This window comes from Macaca mulatta, chromosome 15 (genome assembly GCF_049350105.2).
Source record: "Macaca mulatta isolate MMU2019108-1 chromosome 15, T2T-MMU8v2.0, whole genome shotgun sequence".
Taxonomy (NCBI): Eukaryota; Metazoa; Chordata; class Mammalia; order Primates; family Cercopithecidae; genus Macaca; species Macaca mulatta.
The window spans coordinates 122819748-122841434 of record NC_133420.1 but is presented as its reverse complement, the minus strand read 5'-3'; the positions used below and the strand labels follow the sequence as shown (position 1 = coordinate 122841434).

Here is a 21687-nt window from a genome sequence, read left to right as displayed (position 1 = left end):
CGGGGAATTAGTACCAGGATAATGGGGTACTGCTACAGAGATAACCTGAAAATGTGGAAACAATTAGCAGGCAGAGGGTAACAGGCAGAGGTTGGAACAGTTTGGATGGCACAGAAGAAAACAGGAGGATGTGGGAAAGTAAAGAATATAAGTGGGCAAGTATAGATTTCAGTGTGAAAAATCATAAATTTATCCTTTATAGCTGTGAATTTTATAATATAATGCACCTGAAGGCATTAGTTAATAAAAGGGGATTTAGAGAGGAAATGTTATGATTTATGGAGTTGGATACTTCATGAAATACAGTTTTATAATAAAGCCATAGAAAATTATAAGACTTCTGAAAGAACCTTTACTATGTGTATGCAGGCCCCTTTTTGGGTTTGGTTTATTCATCCAAAGAATCACAGAGTCAGACAAACTATTTCTAAATTCCTTCCTAGAGACACCATCTGGAGACGTTTTCCACACTTAATATTCCTAGTCACTATGATTTTAAAATTAAGGTGAATTTCTTTTTCTTTCTTTTATCCTTTTAAAATATTGATGATGATTTTTAAACTTAATACTTTTTTATTAAGAAACAATTGACAAATTCCCCTAATGCTCTCACTATATTTTTCATAATGCATCAATTCTACTGCCATAATTAGTCCTAAAAAGTTGGTTTCCATTTTGGAGTTGTACTGGAATTTCGATTTCTTTATAAACCCAATTCATTTTCCTCTCCCATGATACATATATTGATAATCATCTCAATATTATGTTAGCTGTGATGGATCTAGGCAACTGGTGTTTGATGTTTACTTTCCACTTCTGTTCACCTTCCGAAGAGGGCAGGAGCTGTGGGTTCCGTAAGTTCTGTTGGATGCTTGATGGAAGGGTTTACATTTTGTCATTATTGCTGCCATGCTTGTCATTTCTTCAACCTCTTCTAAAGAATGATATTGACACAGGAGCTAAAAAGAAATTATTTGGGCAGTTAGTGAGGGAAAAGGAGTCCTCGGCAAGGTTTCCCTTTTAATAAAAAGTAGCCCCAAAGTCATTTCTTCTCTAACAAAGAGATTTTACAGGCTTCTCTGCAGCCTGTAAAATCCAGCTGCAGACATAGATAAGCAAGCTGGATGCTTACACAAGTGAATACCGGCAGCTGTGCCAATAGGAAAGGGCTACCTGGGGGCTAGGTATGTTCTACATGGCAGCTCCCTTTTCCCTTTTCTTTGCAACCACGCGTGCAGTAAAGAAGCAGGTAACATGGTGCCAGCCAGGTAGAGAACCATTTGCATAATAAAAGATAGGGTTGGGCAGCCAGCTTCTTCGTGTACTATTTAAATGGCACACCTGGTTCAACAAATCTCTAGTGCCCTATGTAAATCAGACACTGCCTCTTCAAGCTAGTCTATAAAACCCTGTGAATTTCACCACAAAAAACTGGAAGAACCATTTCACCACAAAATCAGAAGACCTACTAGGGGGTCCCTCCCTCTTTGCAGGAGAGAGAGCTATTCTCCCGTCTCTTCCTTTCACCTATTAAACTTCCACTCTTTTTTTTTTTTTTTTTTTTTTTTTTTTTTGAGACGGAGTCTCGCTCTGTCGCCCAGGCTGGAGTGCAGTGGCGCGATCTCGGCTCACTGCAAGCTCCGCCTCCCGGGTTCCCGCCATTCTCCTGCCTCAGCCTCCTGAGTAGCTGGGACTACAGGCGCCCGCCACCGCGCCCGGCTAATTTTTTGTATTTTTAGTAGAGACGAGGTTTCACTGTGGTCTCGATCTCCTGACCTTGTGATCCGCCCGCCTCGGCCTCCCAAAGTGCTGGGATTACAGGCTTGAGCCACCGCGCCCAGCTAAACTTCCACTCTTAAACTCACTTCTTGGGTGTCTGTGCCCTTGATTTTCCACAGCGTGAGACAACGAGCCTTGAGTATTTACCCCAGACAATGATACCACTTCAATGTCTGGAGGAACTTTTACATAATTCCAATTTTGAATTTTGCTTATCATCCCAGAATGTTTACTTTTAAGGAAAGGAGAGATGAATAAATGTCTATTCCTTGCCATCTTCTTCTTTTTCCACTTTTCTTCTTTCATCCCAACATAAAAACATTGCTGTGGAATTGAATTGGAGACACAGAACAACTTCTTATCCTTTTGTGAATGCAAAATTGAATCTTAATAGTGTTTGACTCTGGTTTAAAAACAAAGTCAAAACAAACAAAAAGATTTACTAATGACAGTGCTCAGAATACCAGTAGAGCTGAACAAAAAATTATAAGCTTCAAATGTGTGAGTGTGCATTCATAATGAGTCATATTAGTGATATTATCACAAGAAAATATATAATAGCTCAACTCAAATGTACTACACAACTATTTCCATAGTAGCCAACTACGTAGCCTACTACTATATGTGAGTTACCATTAGTTTTTTCTAATGTTCTGTAGACATCTGGAGGCTTGCTTGACTGCACTTCCCTTCAGATAGTAATACAGAAACAGCCAAAATTACATATTGGTAGTATATTAATTTGCAATCTTAAGTTGTTGTTTTGAAATCACAATGAGATTACACCTGACCTTTTGAGATTATAATAACTGACATCACAAAATGATAAAGGGGTCAATTCTCTAAGAAGACATAACAATCTAATGTACCTCACAAAAGATCTTTAAAACGTACCAGGTAAAAACTAATCAATCTGGAAGCGAATTAGACAAATACAGTTATAAGAGACTAAATACTTCTCATTTGATAAATGATCGGACAAGTAGGCAGAAAAGCAATAAGAAATATATAAGAAACATATAAGATTTCTTATATGTTTCTTATATTATATATAAGATTTCTTATATATTTCTCAAATATATACTCAAATAAGATTATTTGAGTAACAAGATAGAAAAAAGATACCTAAAAAAATGCCCAGAACACTCTACAGAACAGCAGAACACATGATAGTCAATAAACATGAAATATCCAGCAAAAGGACAAACCACATTTTAGGGCATTATGTAAACAATAATAAATTTTAAAAATAGGAACCATGATATTCTTGGAGCATAATAAACTAGAGATCAATAACAAATATTTCTGGGAAATTCTCAAATTCTGGAAATACAGTGACATACTTGTAAATAACCGACAGGACAATGAGGAAGTCTCAAAGGAAATTAAAAAGTATTCTGAACATAAGGAAAATTAAAATAATTCCTATGAAAATTTGTGAGTTGCTGTATAAAAGTGCCTAGACGGAAATGCAGAGTATTAAATGTGGATATTAGAAAAGAATAAAAATCTCACCGCAGTAGCCTAAGATTCTTCTTTAGGAACATAGAGAAAGAAGAACAACTTAAATCTAAGAAACTAAAGAAAGGAGCTAATAACAATTTGGGCAGAAATAAGTGAAATTGAAAACCAAAGAGAGAGAAAGGGAAAGGGAAGAGAGAGAGTACAGATTACTAACAGCAGAACTGAAAGACAAGCTATCAATACACACTATGCCATAAATAAATAATGCTACAAACAATTTTACACACACAAATCTAACAGATGAGATTAAAAAAAAATTCCTCTAGAGACACAACACATACTACCAAACCTCACTGAAGAAGAAACAGGTAACAATAGTCCTGTATTAATTAAGAAATTGCATTTGTAAATAAAATCTACCAAAAAATCTAGTCACATGTTGTTTCACTGCTGATTTCTATCAAATATTTGAAGAATAAAAAATTTTGACTGTACACAATCTTTTAGAGAAAATGAGATGAGAGGACTCCTAATTCATTTTATAAGGCCAGCATTACACTAACACCAAAACAAAAAAATGATATTGAGAGAAAAGAAAACTATAGACAAATATCAGTCATGGACATATATGAAAAAATATCAACAAAATATTGTGACATCAAATTGAACATCTACCCATGTAGGATGATTCATTATGTCCAATAAAAATAAGACTGATTCACTATTAAAATCCAATCCAAGTAATCTGCTATAGAAAGACTATTTTTACAATGTCCATCTCGAGAGATGCAGAAAGAGCACTCAATAAAATCCAACATCTATTTCTGACCAAAACTTTCATAAAATTAGGAATAAAAGAACTTAGGATATATGTTTAAATCTGTATACTAAATGGTGATGACTGAATGACTGTTTCCTTAAGACTTGGGACAAGTCCTATTCGGTATTGTATTAGAGGATTTGCAAAGTGCAGTAAGACAGGAATAAGAAACAAATAACATACATATTGCAAAGGAAGAAGTAAAACTGCCTCTATTTGCTGATAAAACAAATGTTAATATACACAATCCTACAGTATTTACAAAAAGCTTCTATAACAAATACATGAAATTGACAATGTTTCATTTTCAAAGGTGAATAAAGAATGTCAATAATTTTCCGATGTGTCAGGAATTAACAGTTGAAAAAATTAAATTACTATTTCAAATAGAAGCAAAAATTAAGTACTTCGAAGTGCAGGATCTGTATGCCGAAAACTACAAAATATAAATGTAATAAATAAGAGAAAATTTAAGTAAAAAGAGGGGAATGAAATATTTATGAATTCAGAGTCTCCATATAGTTAAGATGCCAGTCTTTTCCATTTCTATCTGTAGAGTTCCTGTATTAACAATGAAAATTCCTGTACTTTTTTTTTCTTTTCTTTTTTTGTAGCTATCACCAAGTAGATTCTAAAATTTACATGGAAAACAAAATAACTAGAATAGTCAAAGCACTTCTGAAAAAAGCAAAGTTAGAGACATAAACTACTGATTACAAGGCTTACTATTGTGCTACAGTTCTCAAAATATTGTGGTTTTGTTAAAATATTGTTAAAACACTGGACACATAGACCAACAGAATGAATGGAGACCCCAGAAATAGACTCACACAAATATATTCAACTGCATTTTGAAAAAGGTGCAGAGGAAAAGGAGAAAGTATAACCTATTCTATAAATAGGGATGTAATAATGGGATCTCTCCATGTTTAAGAAAAAAGGAACCTTTAATGCATATTTTACACCTTTTACAAAAGTGGACTGAAATAGACCATATAAAAGTGTAAAGTATACAGTAATAAAATACTATCATTAAACAGGGGAAATTAGGTATGACTTTGGGGTCATTGATGAGTTTTTAGATAAAACACCATACACAAGATCCATAAAAGAAAAAATAAAAAGTAGACTTTATCATATTTAAAAATGCTCATTCCATGAAAGAACCATTACAAGAGCAAAAAACTAAAACAAACAGGGAAGAATATTATTAAGTTACTGTATTAGTCTGTTCTCACCCTACTATAAAGAGCTACATGAGACTGGGTAATTTATAAAGGAAAGAGGTTTAATTGACTCACAGTTCCACATGGCTTGGGGGGGCCTCAGGAAATTTACAATCATGACAGAAGGTGAGCAAACACGTTGTTCTTCACATGGTGGCAGGAGAGAGAAGTGCTGAGCAAAGGAAGAAAAGCCCTATATAAAACCATCAGATTTTATGAGAACTCACTCACTATCATGAGAACAGTAGCATGGGGGTAACCTGCCTCCATGATTCTATTACCTTCTGCCAGGTCCCTCCCACAACACATAGGGATCATAGGAACTACATTTCAAAATGAGATTTGAGTGGAGACACAGCCAAACCATATCAGTCACGTATCTTACACAAGCTTTTATCCAGAATGTATAAAGAACTCTTAAAACTCAACAATACAAAACAAACAATCCAATTTAAAATGAGCAAAAATCTTGAGCACATACATCTCAAGACAGACATATGGCAAATAAACATATGAAAACATGTTTATTGTTATAAATTAATAGGGAAATGCAAATCATAACTATAATGGGATACTACTACATGCCTTTAGAACGGAAATAAAAAATTAAAATATCAAGTATTCCTGAAGATGTGCAGCAACACAAATTCTCTTTCATTATTGTTGGGAATGTAAAATGACACGGTCACTTTAGGAAATAATTTGGCAGCTTTTTATAAAGAAAAACAGATGTCTAGTGTGAGGTTCAGCCATTCCATTCCTATACATGTATTAATGTATAATGAAAACAAGTTCACATAAGAGCCTATAGGCTAGGCAAATGTTTTAGCTGCTCTAATTATAATCTCTAAATCCTGGAAACAATGGAAACATCTTTCTTTTTTTTTTTCTTTTTTGAGATGGAGTCTCACACTGTCACCCGGGCTGGAGTGCAATGTCAGGATCTTGGCTTACTGCAACCTCGGCCTCCTGGGTTCAAGCAATTATCCTGCCTCGGCCTCCCAAGTAGCTGGTATTATAGGCGCCCGCCACCACGCCTGGCTAATTTTTTGTATTTTTAGTAGAGATGGGGTTTTACTATGTTGGCCAGGCTGGTCTCGATCTCCTGACCTCGTGATCCACCTGCCTTGGCCTTCCAAAGTGCTGGGATTATAGGCCTGAGCCACTGCGCCTGGCCTAACCAAGACATTTTCAACAGGTGAACAGATAGACTATTGTGTCAATACCGTCAACTGCTATTCAGTAATAAAAAGGAACAGACTATTCACTTACACAGCAGTACAGATGAATTTACATGTATTTTGCTATGTGAAAGAAGTCAGCCCCAAATGTCTACATATTGTATGACTTCATTTGTACACCATTCCGGAGAAGGCAAAATTATAGGTCGAGAAAACAGATCAGAGGTTGCCCACAATTAGGAGAAAGGGAAGAGTGGATCACAAACGCATCACACAGAGAATTTGAGGGTGATGCAGCTGTTGTGTGTAGCGCTGGATGGTGGACACCTGTCTCTATGGGTTTCTCAAAACCTACCAAATGCTACACCACAAAACCTCACCTTATTTTTTGCAAATTAAAAAAAAAAAAAAAATCCACCAGGAAGTCAGAGGGTTCCAGGAGGAAAAAGAAACTGATCAAAGACACTTTGGAAAATGGTATTTTGATTGGATTCTCTAAGGTTAAGACCAAACAAGCTGCATAGAAACACTCCACTTTGGTTGGTAATTTTATCACAGGGACAAATGATAATTCTGACACTAGGTGAGAACAAATGAGTAAGTCAGTTGTAGATTATGTGAGCTGGAGTTGTCACTGCTGTGGAATGACTTTTTCTTGCAGTGTTGAGAAATGTTTCTTTCCCAGTGGTGTGTTAATTCTCCCCAGAATTCTCACCAACCTATTCAAGTATTTTAAAAAATACTTGCTCTTATGATTTTAAGACAAAAACACATCTGTTTTCAGCCCAGCTGGAGAAGCCTCATTACTATCACATCCTTTGTGTTCTAACTGAAACCCTGCACAGAAAACAACAAATGAGCACGGGAAATGTTGGAAAAGTATACTAAGCAAGACAGACTCCCTGGGGAATGACACAGTGGTACATTCCTTCGGTTTCCTATTCTTCTCATCTGCCCTGGGGAGAATGCTGCAGAAGCCTCCAACCAGAAACCACACACAACAAAACCAAACCTAACAAAAACCCAGTTGTCTCAGCCAAAGAACCTGGAAAATAATGGCCTAGCAAGGAATACCCACCTGACTATAGCCAAACATCTATGGAAACCCCCCAAACACCAGAGTTCAGTGGAGTCCAGTGTGGGGCTGATGATCCACTTCACTGCCACGGAGTGGAAGGCGGCAGCAGTGCTCTGATTCCCTTGCCTGATGGTGTCCGGGGGGCCAAGCAGGGAGGTAAATCTTCTCTCTTCCACATTGCAAAAGAAGGTGGCATTCCGGTATTTCTATCAAGGTGGTGTCAACAGACCAAGAAAGAAGCTGTTCTTCCATTTCCTGTCTGGCAAAAGCAGACAGTTCTACAATTCCCTTGCCAAGGTGGTGTCTGGAGGTGCCAGAGGTAAGCTTAGCCTCAAACTCATGCAGCAACAATGAGACTGAGGCAGGGTGAGGCAGGCTAGTGTCGCCTTCCTAACCGGGTGTCACTGAAGTCCATCAGGAAGCTGAGCCTCTGCTGCCACCCAAATCAACCACACTGACAAGGTGGCATCATCTCCAATTCCCGCCCCCTCACTTCTGGTGTCAGTAGAACCGGGGGTGAACCAAACCTCCACACTGACACAGCTGCAATGAGACTGAGTGAGGTGGTACCAGCAGGCAATTAGGAATTCTTTTGAAACACATGTAAATCTTGAAAATCTCCACCAAAAAAAAATGGAAGTTATAAGAATTAACCAAATGGAAATTAAAGAATTAAAAAATAAGACAACTGAAATAAAACTTCACTGGGTAAGCTTAATAGTAAAGGGGAGAAGACAGAAGATAGAATCAGTACACTTGAGGACAAATCAGTAGGATTTACTGATTCTATTCTGAACAAAAGAGAAAAAATAGATACGAAACGAAACAACAGAGAACACCGCTGGCGACCTGTCAGGCAGCATCACAATATTGAGTCTATGTATCATCAGAGACCAAGAAAGAGAGTAGAAAGAAATAGCGGGACTGGAAAAAGAGTCAGTAAACTGATATCTGAAAACATCTTAATTTTGACAAAGACAGAAACCTATAGAATCAAGTAGCTGAGTAAATACTAAATAAGATAAACCTAAAGGAATGCATATTAAAACGTGTTATATAAAAACTTCTGAAAACAGAAGACAAAGAAAAATTCTTGAAAGCCTACCTGCCAAAAAACAATACGGACTTATAAAAATACAAATTCAAATGGCAATAGAGTTCTCATCTGAAACAGTGTAGGATACAAGGAAGTGTCCCAACATTTATGTCCTGAAAGAAAAGAACTGTCAAATGCAAATTCTATGTCCAGCAAAAATAACATTCAAAAAGGAAGGAGAAATAAAGGCATCCTTATGTGAAGGAAAACTGACACAATTTGTGTTTTACCAAAACTTTTCGTAAAAAGGTGAAAAGTAAGTCCTCTAAACAGAAGGTAAATGATATCAGAAGAATGATTGGAACTTCAGAAAGAAAACAATAAGAGAATGGGAAAAATGTAAAAGGATGTCATAGGTTATGCATCATCTCAGAAGTTTTAAAAATCATATTTGATGTTTGCACAAAAATTATAACACCGCCTGTTGCAGCATCCAGTGTATTAGATGTGTTACTCAGTGCAATTCTATTTTTAAAAACAAGGCAGGTAAAAGGACCTAAATGGAAATAAGGTTTCTACACTTCATTTACAGTGGTAAAACATCAATACCAGTTGACTGTGGTCAGTTACACATGAATAATGATAATAAGGTAAAGATAGTAAGAAAATTATTTAGAGATGTACTAAAAGAATTATATAAGGAAATCATTATGTAATACTAAAACTATTTGAGTAACTCACAGAAGGTAAGGAAAGACAGCAGAGGAAAGAAAAAGAGAATGAACAAGCAGAAAATAAAGTAGAACATCTAGGCATTAACATATATATTACAGTTATCTTAAATATAAATTATGTACACGTGTCAATTAAAACACAAGGAATATCAACTGGGACAAAGAAACATGATTCAAAAATATGTATGCTACCTATCTCAATTAATGCAGAAAAAACATCTACCAAAATAAAGCACAGTTTTATGATTAAAAACTTCCAGAAACATAGAAATAGAAGGAAACTTCCTGAACTTTATCAAGAATATTTATCAAAAACAAACAGCTATGTCATACTTAATGGTGAAAGACTGAATGGTTTTCCCCTGAGGGTGGAAACAAGGCAGAGACGTCTGCTCTCACCACTGCTGTTTGACAGAGCACCGAAAGTTCTAGTCAGCACAATTGGGCAACAAACAAGTAAGGCATACTGACTGAAAAAAAAAAGAAGGAAAGCGGCTTCTATTACAGATGACACGATTGTCTTCGTAATGTCTCAGAGAAACTAAAAAAGTCTTGTAGAAATAATAATATTGAGCAAGTTCACAGGATAAATGATCCATCCTCCAAAATTCATCATATTTCTATGAACTAACAATGAGTGTGTGGAAACTGAAAATACCTTTACAATTGCTCTAAAGAAAACACTTAGGCATAAATCTGACAAGACATGCAGAATCAAGATGGCAAAAATTACAAAATGTACATGAAAGAATTGAGAGAAGAACTAAATAAATTCACACATACCTTATTAATGGTTTGGAAGACTCAAGATAGCAAAGATGTCAACTGTCTTCAGATGGATGGGTAGACTTAATGACATTCATATCAAAACCCCAGCCACATATTTTTTACGCATATAGATAAACCTATTTTAAGTTTATATGAAAAGGCACATGATATTGGTGGAGAGATGGACACATAAGTCAGCTGAACAGAATAAAGAACTCAGAAACTGATCCAAGCAAATATGCCCAACTCATTTTGACAATGGTACAAAAGCAATTGAAGGAGGAAGGATAGTCATTTTAATAAATGTTACTGGAGCAAATAAACATTTATAAGCTCAAAATCTCAGTATAAACCTCACACTTTATACACTAATTAACTTGAAATGGTTTGCAAACTTAAATATAAAAGATTTTACTATAAACCTTTTAGGAAAAGACAGTTCTAAAAAATTATTGGGATCTAGGGCTAGATAAAAGTACTTTGTTCTTATTTATATGTACTTTTTAATGATTTTTTTTAATTTTCAGTAAAAGACCAATGTGTACCTGTACTTATTCTAAAAAAGAAAAATATTCAATATGCTTTTCCGGGTTAATAGACAAATGAAATAGATTAACCTTTCTTTATGAATCAGTGATCAAGCCATTATTGTTTTCCTGAGAGGAAAACTCTCTTTATGCTCATCACATTTTCGGAGCATTAGGAGTGGAACCAGGGGGCCTTAGGTGAGATAGACATGCTGCCAGTGGAGGTGAGCAGGGAGGAAATTTCTAAACCCAAGAACTGGCAGAAACTGCTGGAGAGAGAATAGTTACTCGGGCTTCAAGTCTAGAGATTAATTGTGATGTGCCCTGCTCTGTAGAATAATAAAAACAGTGTATTCCAGCAAAAGATAGAATGGATGATATTAATTGAATGATGTTACAACACACACATATGTATGTATGGGGATACAGCCATGTGCACACATATACACACATAGATATGTGTAATATGTGTGTATTTATAACTGAGGTTAAACCATTAGGCAATAAGAATGCAGTCCTATTTTTCTACACTCTCTTTTCTAACACCTTTCAAACAGATGATGTTTTGGATGATTTTCAATTCTTTTCAATAATTTTTAAAAATGATCAAACAGAACAAATACGCATGCAGAATTATTTATCAATACCCTATTTTACATGTGGTTGTAAATAAGCAACCCGTTGTATAGATTCAGCATTTTGGATGTTAAGGTAAACATATAGCTGCTCCTCATTTGCAGAAGACTGGATTTACAGTATGTGTGTCTGTTGCAAGTTGTATATTTAAATTACTTAAAAAATATCCTCTTTGGTAATAGTTTTTTAAAATGAATTTGTGGCACATTAGAAAGAATGTTTTAAAGCAAAATTGCTTTTTAGTTTGTATTCTCTAAACGTCAGAAGTTTACTTTGAAGAATTAAAAGACTTACTAGAACATTCATATTTGACCTATAAAATAAGTAACTTAGATGGAATAATTTGAATCTGGAAATTTATTTATACCACTAAATTAGAACTATCAATGCCATTTTATTTTTACAGATTTTCCTTGACACATTATATTAGCTACTGAAAAGAGTTAAGACCCTTTATGAAAATATGATTTTAGTGATGCAACTTATATATGAGGCAGATAAGGAAGCATGGATCCCTGTGCCCGTTAACTAAGATGTTATGAAATAATTTATAACAGAGGACAGTAGCGGGAGTGTGGTCAGGCGCGCCCCCTCCTCACCGGGCCCACCAGAGGCTTTCAGGGTTCTGGGAGAAACATGTCCAGGCCTGCAGAGGCTGTCACAGGGGAAAGGGCCAGGGCGGGGAACCCAGCACAGGCAGCCTGGCCTCGCAGGGAGTCGAAGGGTTTCGGAGGAAGCTGTGTCCAAGCCGAGATCCTTCCTGTTCCATGTGCTCCAGCACAAGGCCCGCAGGAGGACCCCGTGAGCAAGACCGACCCAGACAAGCGGGCGGATTCCTTGGCAGTGAGGGGAGCCCGGCCTGAGGGGCTGAGGGCGGCCTGGGAGGCACAGCGTCAGAGAAACTCCCACCGCTCTGTCAGGAGCGCTTGCACCTTTATATCAGCACGGGGGTTGGGCCTGGGTGATCTGGGGAAGGGTCTGCCGGCGGGTCGGGGGTCGCTCTGAGTCCGATGCCCTCTGACAGAGGAGGCTGTTCTGTTGTTCGGTTTCTCTCGGAATCTTCTCTAGAAGAGGGCAGAGGGCGGCCAGGAGAAAGCGCTGCTGGAATGAGGTAGATGCCGCTCGTTTTCACCAGGTGCAGTGCTTGGGATTTCAGGGGGTGGCAAAGTGACCTTGATATATTTCTCTGTGCAGGTCTCTGTTAGAGTCACCGTGGGGGTCTCCGTGGGGGTCTCCGTGTAGTTTTGAAGGGCCTCTGTGTGAGTCTGTCAGGGGTTTCTGTGGGGAGGTCCCTCTGGGGGGTCTTCATGGGGGGATCGCAGTCAGATTCTCTGTTGGGGTCTCTGGGGGTCACTATGGGGAATCTCTGAAATCTCTATGAATGTGAGAATCTTTGAGTGTGGGGTGTACATGGGGGTCTCTCTGGGGCTCCTCTGCTGCAGGTCCCAGGATCCGGGGTCCCATAGATCTTGGGCCCACACTGGGGCTGCCCAGGTCACCACCCCAGACAGGACTTGGCTCCAGCAGTAGCCTGGGCGCCCAGAGTGACACCAGGGCCTTTTCCAAACAGGTCTCCAGCATGGGTGCCGCCACGCCTGGGTACAGGCCTGTCCCCTTGTCCTCAGCCTCCACTACCCCTGCAGGTGCAGACCTCTCTCTGGGCAGAGCCCTCTGGGGAACCAGCTCCTGCCTTTGCTCCTGCCTTCCCTGGGGATGGCCAGGAGGGACCCAGCACCAGGACGGAGGAGCCCAGGACCGTGCCCTGTGGGGACTCTCCCTGTGAACCATGTGACCAGATCCTCTGAGGCCCAGTGTGTCCCCTGCCAGCACCTGGGCTTGGAGCCATAGATGTGCTGTGTCACCCAGGCCAGCCCTTGACTTCTGGGTCCCTCTGCCCTGGGAGTGGCACTGACCACTTTTACTTGTAATGATCACCGGACTGTGAGGACCCTGGTTACAGCTGTGGGCAGCTTGTGGATCCTGCACTTGCAAACTTATGTTCGTCTTCCCGGATTCTTCTCCCACCTCCCGCCCTGGGCCTAGGTCCCCTCCTGTGGTTCCTGACCGCAGAGTCCCGCCAGGGGGCCAGGCAGCAGCCCTGGGTGCCTCCTGAAACAGACACCCCACACTAGTGGCCGGGAGACTGCTCTGGAGAGTGAGGCAGGGGACACCAGACGCAAACCCAGTGGTGTTATCAAGGCTGAGCCAAGTGCTGGCGGGGCCCAGGTCCGTCCCGGAACTCAGCAGGCAGGGAAGGGTCTGGGGAGGGTGTCACCTCTTCCCCACCAGGACATCTGGGAAGGAGCTGTCCCGCCTCTGACCCAGGGCCAGTACAGGACACTCCCACATTCCCAGGCTACCACGGGGCAGGGAGGCTGCTGGGATCCATCACTCCTCCAGCCTCAGGGGAGCCTACCAGCCCCTCAGGCTGTGAGGCCCCTGCAGACCCAGCCCCTACAGCAGTACAGAAGTTACCTTAGTGAGAACGGGGATGCAGTGAGCCAGACCCGGTGGGGTCGCCATAGGGTTTGCTGTCCTTACACGTCCTGAAGGCTCTGGGTCGTGATCCAGCTTGGAAACCAGACACGGTTTCTCCCTGGACAGGGAGAAGAGGGGGTCCTCCACGTCCCTGCCAGCCTCCTCCAGGCCCAGCCATTCTGGAAGCCGCACTCAGAAGGAGCGGACGCTGAGCCCTTTCCTGTGTCCTAGCATGGCACAGACAGAAGCCACCACCTCTGCAGGGAAACCAAGTGTATTGGGAACTTCTCTGTCAAAGTCGGGAACACATGGCTGTGATCACCCAGGCAGGACAGGCTTAACGTGTAGGTGTCAGTTTTATTTGAGTAGAACCCCGTCGCCCCCAGGAGACGTGCAAGAAGCCTTCTCTGGTTCAGGAGGCAAGACCCCTGTGTAGACCTCAGTTCCTGTGGCCGTGGATGGGGCCACCCGAGGCGCTTGCCACTCGTGGCCTGTGGTGGTGGGGGCCAGCTGGGGACACAGGCTCCCGGGGAGGTGGGGCCCATCTGCTGTCTCTGTCCCTGATGTTCCTGTTTTTGACAGGACAGTGGTGGCCCCTGGGGGTGGCTTTGGGGCTGCAGGCCGGAGCTCTCATCTCTCTGCTATGTTCCTGGTGGCAGTGACCCCTGTGGCCGCAGGAAGGCACATTCTCCTGGGCGTGGAGGTCACCTTTGTGGCGACTGACGTCTGAGGGACCACGTCCCCACGGAAGCCCCAGTTTGTCCACCAGGATTTGCCCCACAACTCTGCTGATGGTCCAGGCTTCATCAACCATGCAGTCCATAAACAGCCTTGCTGGGCCAGACCCCCAGCTCTGGACAGCATCTGCCCCAGGCTTGCCTTTCTCCAGGACGTCTTCCCACCCTGCGCCTGTTTTCCTGGGGTGTAGACCCCGTGGATGGTGACCAATCTTTCTCCGGAAGTGGCTTTCAGGTGGCGTCTCTCGTTTCTCCGGCTGAGGCTGGTTGTATTTCCTTTCTTGTTTGTCGCCTATTTCCCTGGTGTGAGCAGAGTGGCTCCTCCCACTGGCTTCAGAGGTCCTTGGTCCCTTGGAGCCGTGTCCCTGCTCCTCTGGTCTGGGTCTCCTGCGGGCCTCGCCCTTGTCCGCAGAGCCCAGCGTCTTCTGACTCTTCTGTGGGGCCTTTGCTTTCGGGCTCCCAGGCTCCCGCTGCCCTGAGCTGTCCCCTCCCTTCCATAGGAGGGCCCATGGCCCCTGGGAAACTGTCGTGTTCTTACTGGACACACTCTGGGGGGTGGACAGAGGGGTCTGAGCGGGCAGCCTGTCTGTGGCGGGCAGCATGTCCACGTGGCAGCCTGGAAGGCACAGATCTATGGCTCCATCCTGGAGGAGGACGCCCGAGGCACGGCCTGGTGGCTGCTCCTCTGAATCCACCTGAACTAGGAGCGCAATCTCATTGACCACCTGCGCTTTCAGGCGCAGCTGCTCTGGATCCTGAGCAACACAGATTGTAGACCCTGAGGGGTTATCAGTGGTCCCCAGAGCCCCCGTGCTCCTCAGATCCACCTGAATGCTTCCTGAACTTGTCCTCACACTGGCTCCCACGGTGACGTCCCAAGCGGGGGGCTTCTCCTCCCCCACCTTCAGTGCCTCCAGGGCATCTTCGGCCCTTGCCCACTGGGACCCTATGCTGAGCTCTTGCAGGGCTCTGCTACTACACACGTCTCCTGGGGACATGCTCTCACTCTCAAACCTTGCCTCGTTCCCAGGCATTTCTGAACCCATACTCCCCTCTAGTCTGGGTTTGGGTTTCCCGGATGCCAGGACAGTCCTGCTCTGCCAGGTTCTGCCCACAAGGCTGCATGTGGGGGGCTGAGAAAACCCCCTGTCCTCATGTCGACTTGGAAAGGCCTCTGATCGCCCATGGGTGTCAGCTGACTGGGACCCTCTCAGGGGCCTCTGGGCTTCCTCCTGCTCAGGTGCTGCGGAAGCGAGAGCGCCACTCACCATCAGGACTGACTTGCTTGTTGTTCTGTTGTCTCCTGGACCGTTCTGAGGACGTTTTCCCAGGAAAATGGGAACGTTGGCTGCAGACTCGTCCCGAGATTCCCAGGAGGCCCAGGGGGGAAAGGTGGATTGTGGGAAGGGTGGGTCCTGAGCCTCACCTGACCAGACATTTATGGGCTCCAGGGACTGGAGGTCTGGACCCCACCTGTGTCTCACACGGAACCTTAGAAGATGCACTTCCAGCATCTGCTGGGTGCAGGGCTGGAGGAAGGAAAGCTCGCGGGAGGTGTTCGCGTGGGCTTTCCCACCCCTCCAGGATGCCAGCTTCCCGGGTTTCCTGTGGGCGTCACACTGGGGAACAGCACATTTGACCATGAGCCAGGAGCGACGCACAGGCACGGGGATCCAGCCCTCTTTGATCTCCCCCACCTTCCTGGCCAGATGGGTTTGCAGCTTGTTTTCCAGATGCTTCTTGTCTGGGTCCTTGGGTGCAGAATTTACTGATTGGTACTTCCAGGGCCTCCACATGTCACCTTCCGCCTCCTCCTTGTCTTCCTCCAGAAACTTCACTGAGGTCCTTCCTGAGCCTCGATCCCGGCTTGGGTCTGGCCCTAGTTTGGACCGTAAGCACCCTTTCCCAGAGAACCTTCCGGAGCTCCTGAACCCGGCCTTCTGCACATCCTTCCTGCCCTTCCCTGCAAATCCAGAAGCCTGGGAGGGCAAGAGGGCCTCCTGCGTGTCTGCTGCCCGACTCTGGGGCCTCCCTGGGAATTCCCCCTCAGGCGGCGGCAGGTCCCCAGATGCCCGGAATCCGCTGGGAGGGCCACAGGACTGCTCCTGGTGGATGGCACTCCTTCCTTGCCACCGGTGCTCTGGGAGCTCAGGGCTGGTGGCAACCCCGGGAAGGATGGGGGCTGACTTGGGGCTCCAGGAGGCTGGCCTCTCCTGGGGAAGGTGGGCAGTGGGCTGGCTCAGGACAGTCGGAGACTTTTGGAGGAGAGAGGGCAAAACCCTCTTCCACTTTGGTCGCTTCTTCAAGGTCCATTCAAGATTCTCCTTTCCAGCGGGGATGACAGACTCTGTCCTCTCCTGGGTTGTCGGGTGAGATGCCCCACAGTCCCTAATCTGGGGTGGAGAAGAGCACGGTAGGCTTGGGACAGGGGGTGAGAGGTGGGCCTGGGTCTGGATCCCAGCCAAAGGCGGGGGCTGGGACTGGGGCCAGGCTGGAGTGAAAGGTTGGGGCTGGGCCATGTGGTGGGGCTGGGGCGGTGCCTGGGAAAGCTGTGAGGATGCCTCAACCTCAGGTCCACCTGGAAGAGAAGTGGAGGCTTCATCCAATGATACAGAGTGTGCATTCTGTGAGGAAGATGGTGTTTGGGAAAGCTCTGAGGATACCTCGACCTCAGGTCCACCTGGAAGAGAAGTGGAGGCTTCATCCAATGATACAGAGTGTGCATTCTGTGAGGAAGGTGGTGCCTGGGAAAGCTCTGAGGATACCTCAACCTCAGGTCCACCTGGAACAGAAGTGGAGGCTTTATCCAGTGATACAGAGTGTGCATTCTGTGAGGAAGGTGGTGCCTGGGAAAGCTCTGAGGATACCTCAACCTCAGGTCCACCTGGAACAGAAGTGGAGGCTTTATCCAATGATACAGAGTGTGCATTCTGTGAGGAAGATGGTGTTTGGGAAAGCTCTGAGGATACCTCGACCTCAGGTCCACCTGGAAGAGAAGTGGAGGCTTCATCCAATGATACAGAGTGTGCATTCTGTGAGGAAGGTGGTGCCTGGGAAAGCTCTGAGGATACCTCAACCTCAGGTCCACCTGGAACAGAAGTGGAGGCTTTATCCAGTGATACAGAGTGTGCATTCTGTGAGGAAGGCGGTGCCTGGGAAAGCTCTGAGGATGCCTCAACCTCAGGTTCACCTGGAAGAGAAGTGGAGGCTTCATCCAATGATACAGAGTGTGCATTCTGTGAGGAAGGCGGTGCCTGGGATAGCTCTGAGGATGCCTCAACCTCAGGTTCACCTGGAAGAGAAGTGGAGGCTTCATCCAATGATACAGAGTGTGCATTCTGTGAGGAAGATGGTGTTTGGGAAAGCTCTGAGGATACCTCGACCTCAGGTCCACCTGGAAGAGAAGTGGAGGCTTCATCCAATGATACAGAGTGTGCATTCTGTGAGGAAGGCGGTGCCTGGGAAAGCTGTGCGGATGCCTCAACCTCAGGTTCACCTGGAAGAGAAGTGGAGGCTTTATCCAGTGATACAGAGTGTGCATTCTGTGAGGAAGACAGTGCCTGGGAAAGCTGTGAGGATACCTCGACCTCAGGTTCACCTGGAAGAGAAGTGGAGGCTTTATCCAGTGATACAGAGTGTGCATTCTGTGAGGAAGACGGTGTTTGGGAAAGCTGTGAGGATACCTCGACCTCAGGTTCACCTGGAAGAGAAGTGGAGGCTTCATCCAATGATACGGAGTGCGCATTCTGTGAGGAAGGCTTGCTAGAAACCCAGGCTGTGGCTACCAGGGACTCGCTGTTGAAAGATGGGAGGTTCCAGAAAAGCTGGCTGCATTTCTGCTGCAAGTGGTCCCCCACCGCTGTGGCGTCAGAGACTTGCTGAGGACGGGGCAGCTGTTGTGGTTCGGTTGACACGTTCCAGAAGGGATTTAGAGTCGTGATGTCCCACTCCTTCCCCAGCGATGTCATCTGCGGGTGGTCGGCCCGTTCCCTTTCTTTCCCCTGCCACATCTTCATCAGTGCTCTCTTGGCGATGAGAGTCTCCAGCAGCTTCTGCACGTCAGGGTGGATGAATGTGCACACACCTACCTCCACGTGCCTGGGTGTGGGGTCTCCCCAGAAGGAAGCCTCTAGGGGCTGGTCGGGAAGATGCTGTGGCTGGGATTTGCCATGTGAACAGGTGGAGAGGCCCCAGGTGGTGGCAGCCTCCCTCCAGCAATAGAGGTCCCAGATGGGATCGCTGGAGCGCCCAAGGCCAGAGATCACCCTGGTTGGAGAAGGCAGTAACTGGCTGTGTAGAGGGGAGCTCTTGGGGACGGGGCGTGTTGTGGAGCCACACTGAAGTCCAGCCAGGCTGGAGTCGGGTGGAGGTAGAGAGGTCAGGGGACCATGTGGCTGTGTTGAAAGAGGAAAAACCACATGTGGCCGGGATGCAGGGTGTTTTAGGGGAAGCAAGGGCTCTGGAGGCCCGGAGGCACTCAGGGTTGAGTGTGGTCCAAAAGGCTCTGAGAAGGTCATCGGACCTGGTGACTGGGTGGAGGCCAGAGGAGCTGGGGGAGCTGCTGGGGACAAGCTGGTGGGAGACAGATCTGGCATGCATTTCCCACGCAGCTGGTGGGCCTTAGCAGGCGCTGGTTTGCACACGTCACCCGGGGGGTCTCCACCTAATGGCAGATGGGAGCCGCCCTCGCCAGCGAGCTTCCTCAGGTGGCTGCAGGAGACAAGAGGCACAAGCTGCAGCCAGGGGCAGGTGGGGCCAGGAAGCCAGGAGGGGTGGGCACCTGGGGCCTACAGCTCCTCCACCTCCCCCACTGCTGACTTCACAAAGCTCTGCCTAAGCCTGCCCCAGGGCTTCAGTCCTCCCCTCTCCTCTTCCCAGGACCTCTCCCTCCCAGATCACCAGCAGGCCCTAGGGTTGCATCAGAGGCCCTGGTAGGAAGGAGGACATGGAGAGAAGGGGGAAGCTCCTCACCTTTCCAGAAGGTTGTTCAGGTCCCGAGTCTCCTCCAGCTCCCTCAGGAGGTTTCTGCAAGCTGGAAGTCAGGAGACAGGGTTATGGTGGAGAGGGCGGTGCCTGGGAACCTCACGGAGGCTGAGTGGATGTCTCTTTAGGGGACACCACAGGGAACTAGACCCTGAAGCCCACACATCTGTGTCCAAGGACACATGGCCCTGATGGTGACAGGAAGGTGTCCACTGTGCAGCATTTTGTCATTTGCAAAAAGCGCTTCCACGTCCACCCCTTCATGGGTGTCACAACCATCGTGTTGGGAGAGCAAACGGGTGGTCTCAAAGAGGAGTCAGCCATGGCCAAGGTACACAGCTGTCCACATGGACCTGGAGCCTCCCTGACCTCCGCCCATATCCCCGCAGGCCTTGGTCCCTTCCCCACACCGCCCCCTTATGGGCAATCCCGGTCCCAGGCCCCCAGCTTCATTCCCACAGGGAATCTGAGGCCCCAGGTTCCGATTTCCCTCCCAGGAGTTTCCCTCTCAGGCCTCTGCAAATGACTTCCTCGGGCACAGGCGATGCTGTCACCTCTGGGGAGTCCCGGGGAGCAGCAGAGCCTCACCTTTCAGAGCTGAGATCTTCTTTCTGCTCCTGGACCTCCCCCTTCTCTCCCTTTGAGGCTGAGAGGCAAGAAAGGATGAGGGGCTGGGACCAGTTCTCAGTCTCCTCTCCCCAGACCAGCTGCACACATGCAGTGCTCATGAAGGACACGGCGCCCTGCCTCTAGCTCAGGGAGCTCTGTGTGCGCTTTTTACTCATGTTTATCGTGAATGAAATGTTTTCCGTTTTCCTTCTTAGGAAAATGCAAGGAGGGGTTTTCTGTGTGGCTCCGCCCCGGCTGTTCCCAGTCCCTGCTCCTCCCCTGAAGGCACACCCAGGCTCAGGTCTGCAGGCGCCTCTGAGCTGCCGGTAGGATTCTGCTTGGGAAGAGAATGGAGAGGAGGCCGGGACCATGGGGTTGTGGTGAAGGAGGAAGCAGCAGCTGTGGCCGGGGTGCAGCCACAGGTGAATCCAGGCTCTTGTGGGAGGCTCTCGGGGGCTCAGCACAGCTCCCAGATCACACCCAGATCACACAGAGGAGGCTGGGCCCCCAGGCACCTGGCCCAGGAAGGGGGTGATGAGGCAGGGCTGGGGCCTCTCCTCCCACAGAGACCTCACTCCTCTCCTGACCCGGTCGTCGCCACTGAGTCTGGTGTTGGTTTTTGCCCTGACGCCCCCTGCGCACCCCACAGATGGTCTGGGAGCTGGGGGTGGTATCCTCCGCCCACTCTCACCCCTGCCTGCCCTGCCCTGCCCTAGAGGGATGACGAGATTTCCCATCGTGGGAGCGTCTCTCGTTGTTTGGGAAAAGTGGAAATGAGGGGAGGAAAAGAAGAGAGACTCTTTCTCTGTGGGGCTGGGCTGAGGGCTCCTTACCTCCCTGCTGCTCCTCTTCCTCCCGGGCGGGGGTGAGGGCGGGTCACTGTGGAGGTAGGAGAGTAACAGGTAGAGGAGCACCAGGCCACACACACTGGTGAGGATGAAATCCATCATCCAGGGAGTGGAGCTGGGGCTCAGCCATGTGGCACTAGGGCTCTTCAGAGGAAAGAGCATTTTCTCCATCTGAAGTGCAATGTCGCCTTCAAGCAACTGAGGGCTGGGCATCCCCTTTGGGTCTAGGGAGTGGGGCCCAGGCCTGCATCACAGAGCTGGGGCCTCTTCCTCACAAAGGGCTCCTGGGGGCAGGGGGAGGGGCAGTGGGAGGAGGAGGCTGAAGCACAGCCCCGCCCTCAGCTCCCAGCCCTGGGTCCCTCCACCCTCCTGGGTCCCCCGGATCCCTCCCTCCCACTCTAGCTGCTCACCTGTCAGAGACAGCCCTGAGTCCCTTTTCTATTCTGTTTCCTGGAACACAAGTGTCACCTGGTTTTGTGGAGATCTCTGTGCCAGTCCTTCAGTTTCTCGCTTCTTTAAGATCTAGGCTTCTCCCTGGAGTTTCTGTTATTTCTCCGGTTTCTTGCTCTCAGGATGTTGTTTGTTTGCAGTTCTTTCTCTCTTAATACATTCTTGCCCTGCATCAACTCAGACATAGAATGTACATTTTTTATATTTATTGATCGTTGTGAATTATGATGATGATTTTCATAATTTTTTAAAAGTTTAATATTTATTTTTGTGGGCACACGGTAGGTGTATATGTTAATGGGGTATGTGAGATCCATACAAGCCTGCAGTGCA

The 21687-nt window shown here is 46.2% G+C and overlaps 1 protein-coding gene across 1 annotated transcript; it reads right to left on the bottom strand.

Annotated features, from left to right (window-relative positions):
• Nucleotides 1-12602: 12602 nt before the first annotated feature.
• Nucleotides 12603-21127, bottom strand: LOC716322 (spermatogenesis-associated protein 31E1-like). Its single transcript, XM_077966429.1, is given in 8 exon segments — nt 12603-13358; nt 13725-13906; nt 14119-14193; nt 14196-17031; nt 18154-19174; nt 19436-19496; nt 20036-20093; nt 20890-21127. Coding segments are annotated over 8 exon segments (5217 nt in total). The 5' UTR covers nt 21118-21127.
• Between the last annotated feature and the right edge of the window lie 560 nt (nt 21128-21687).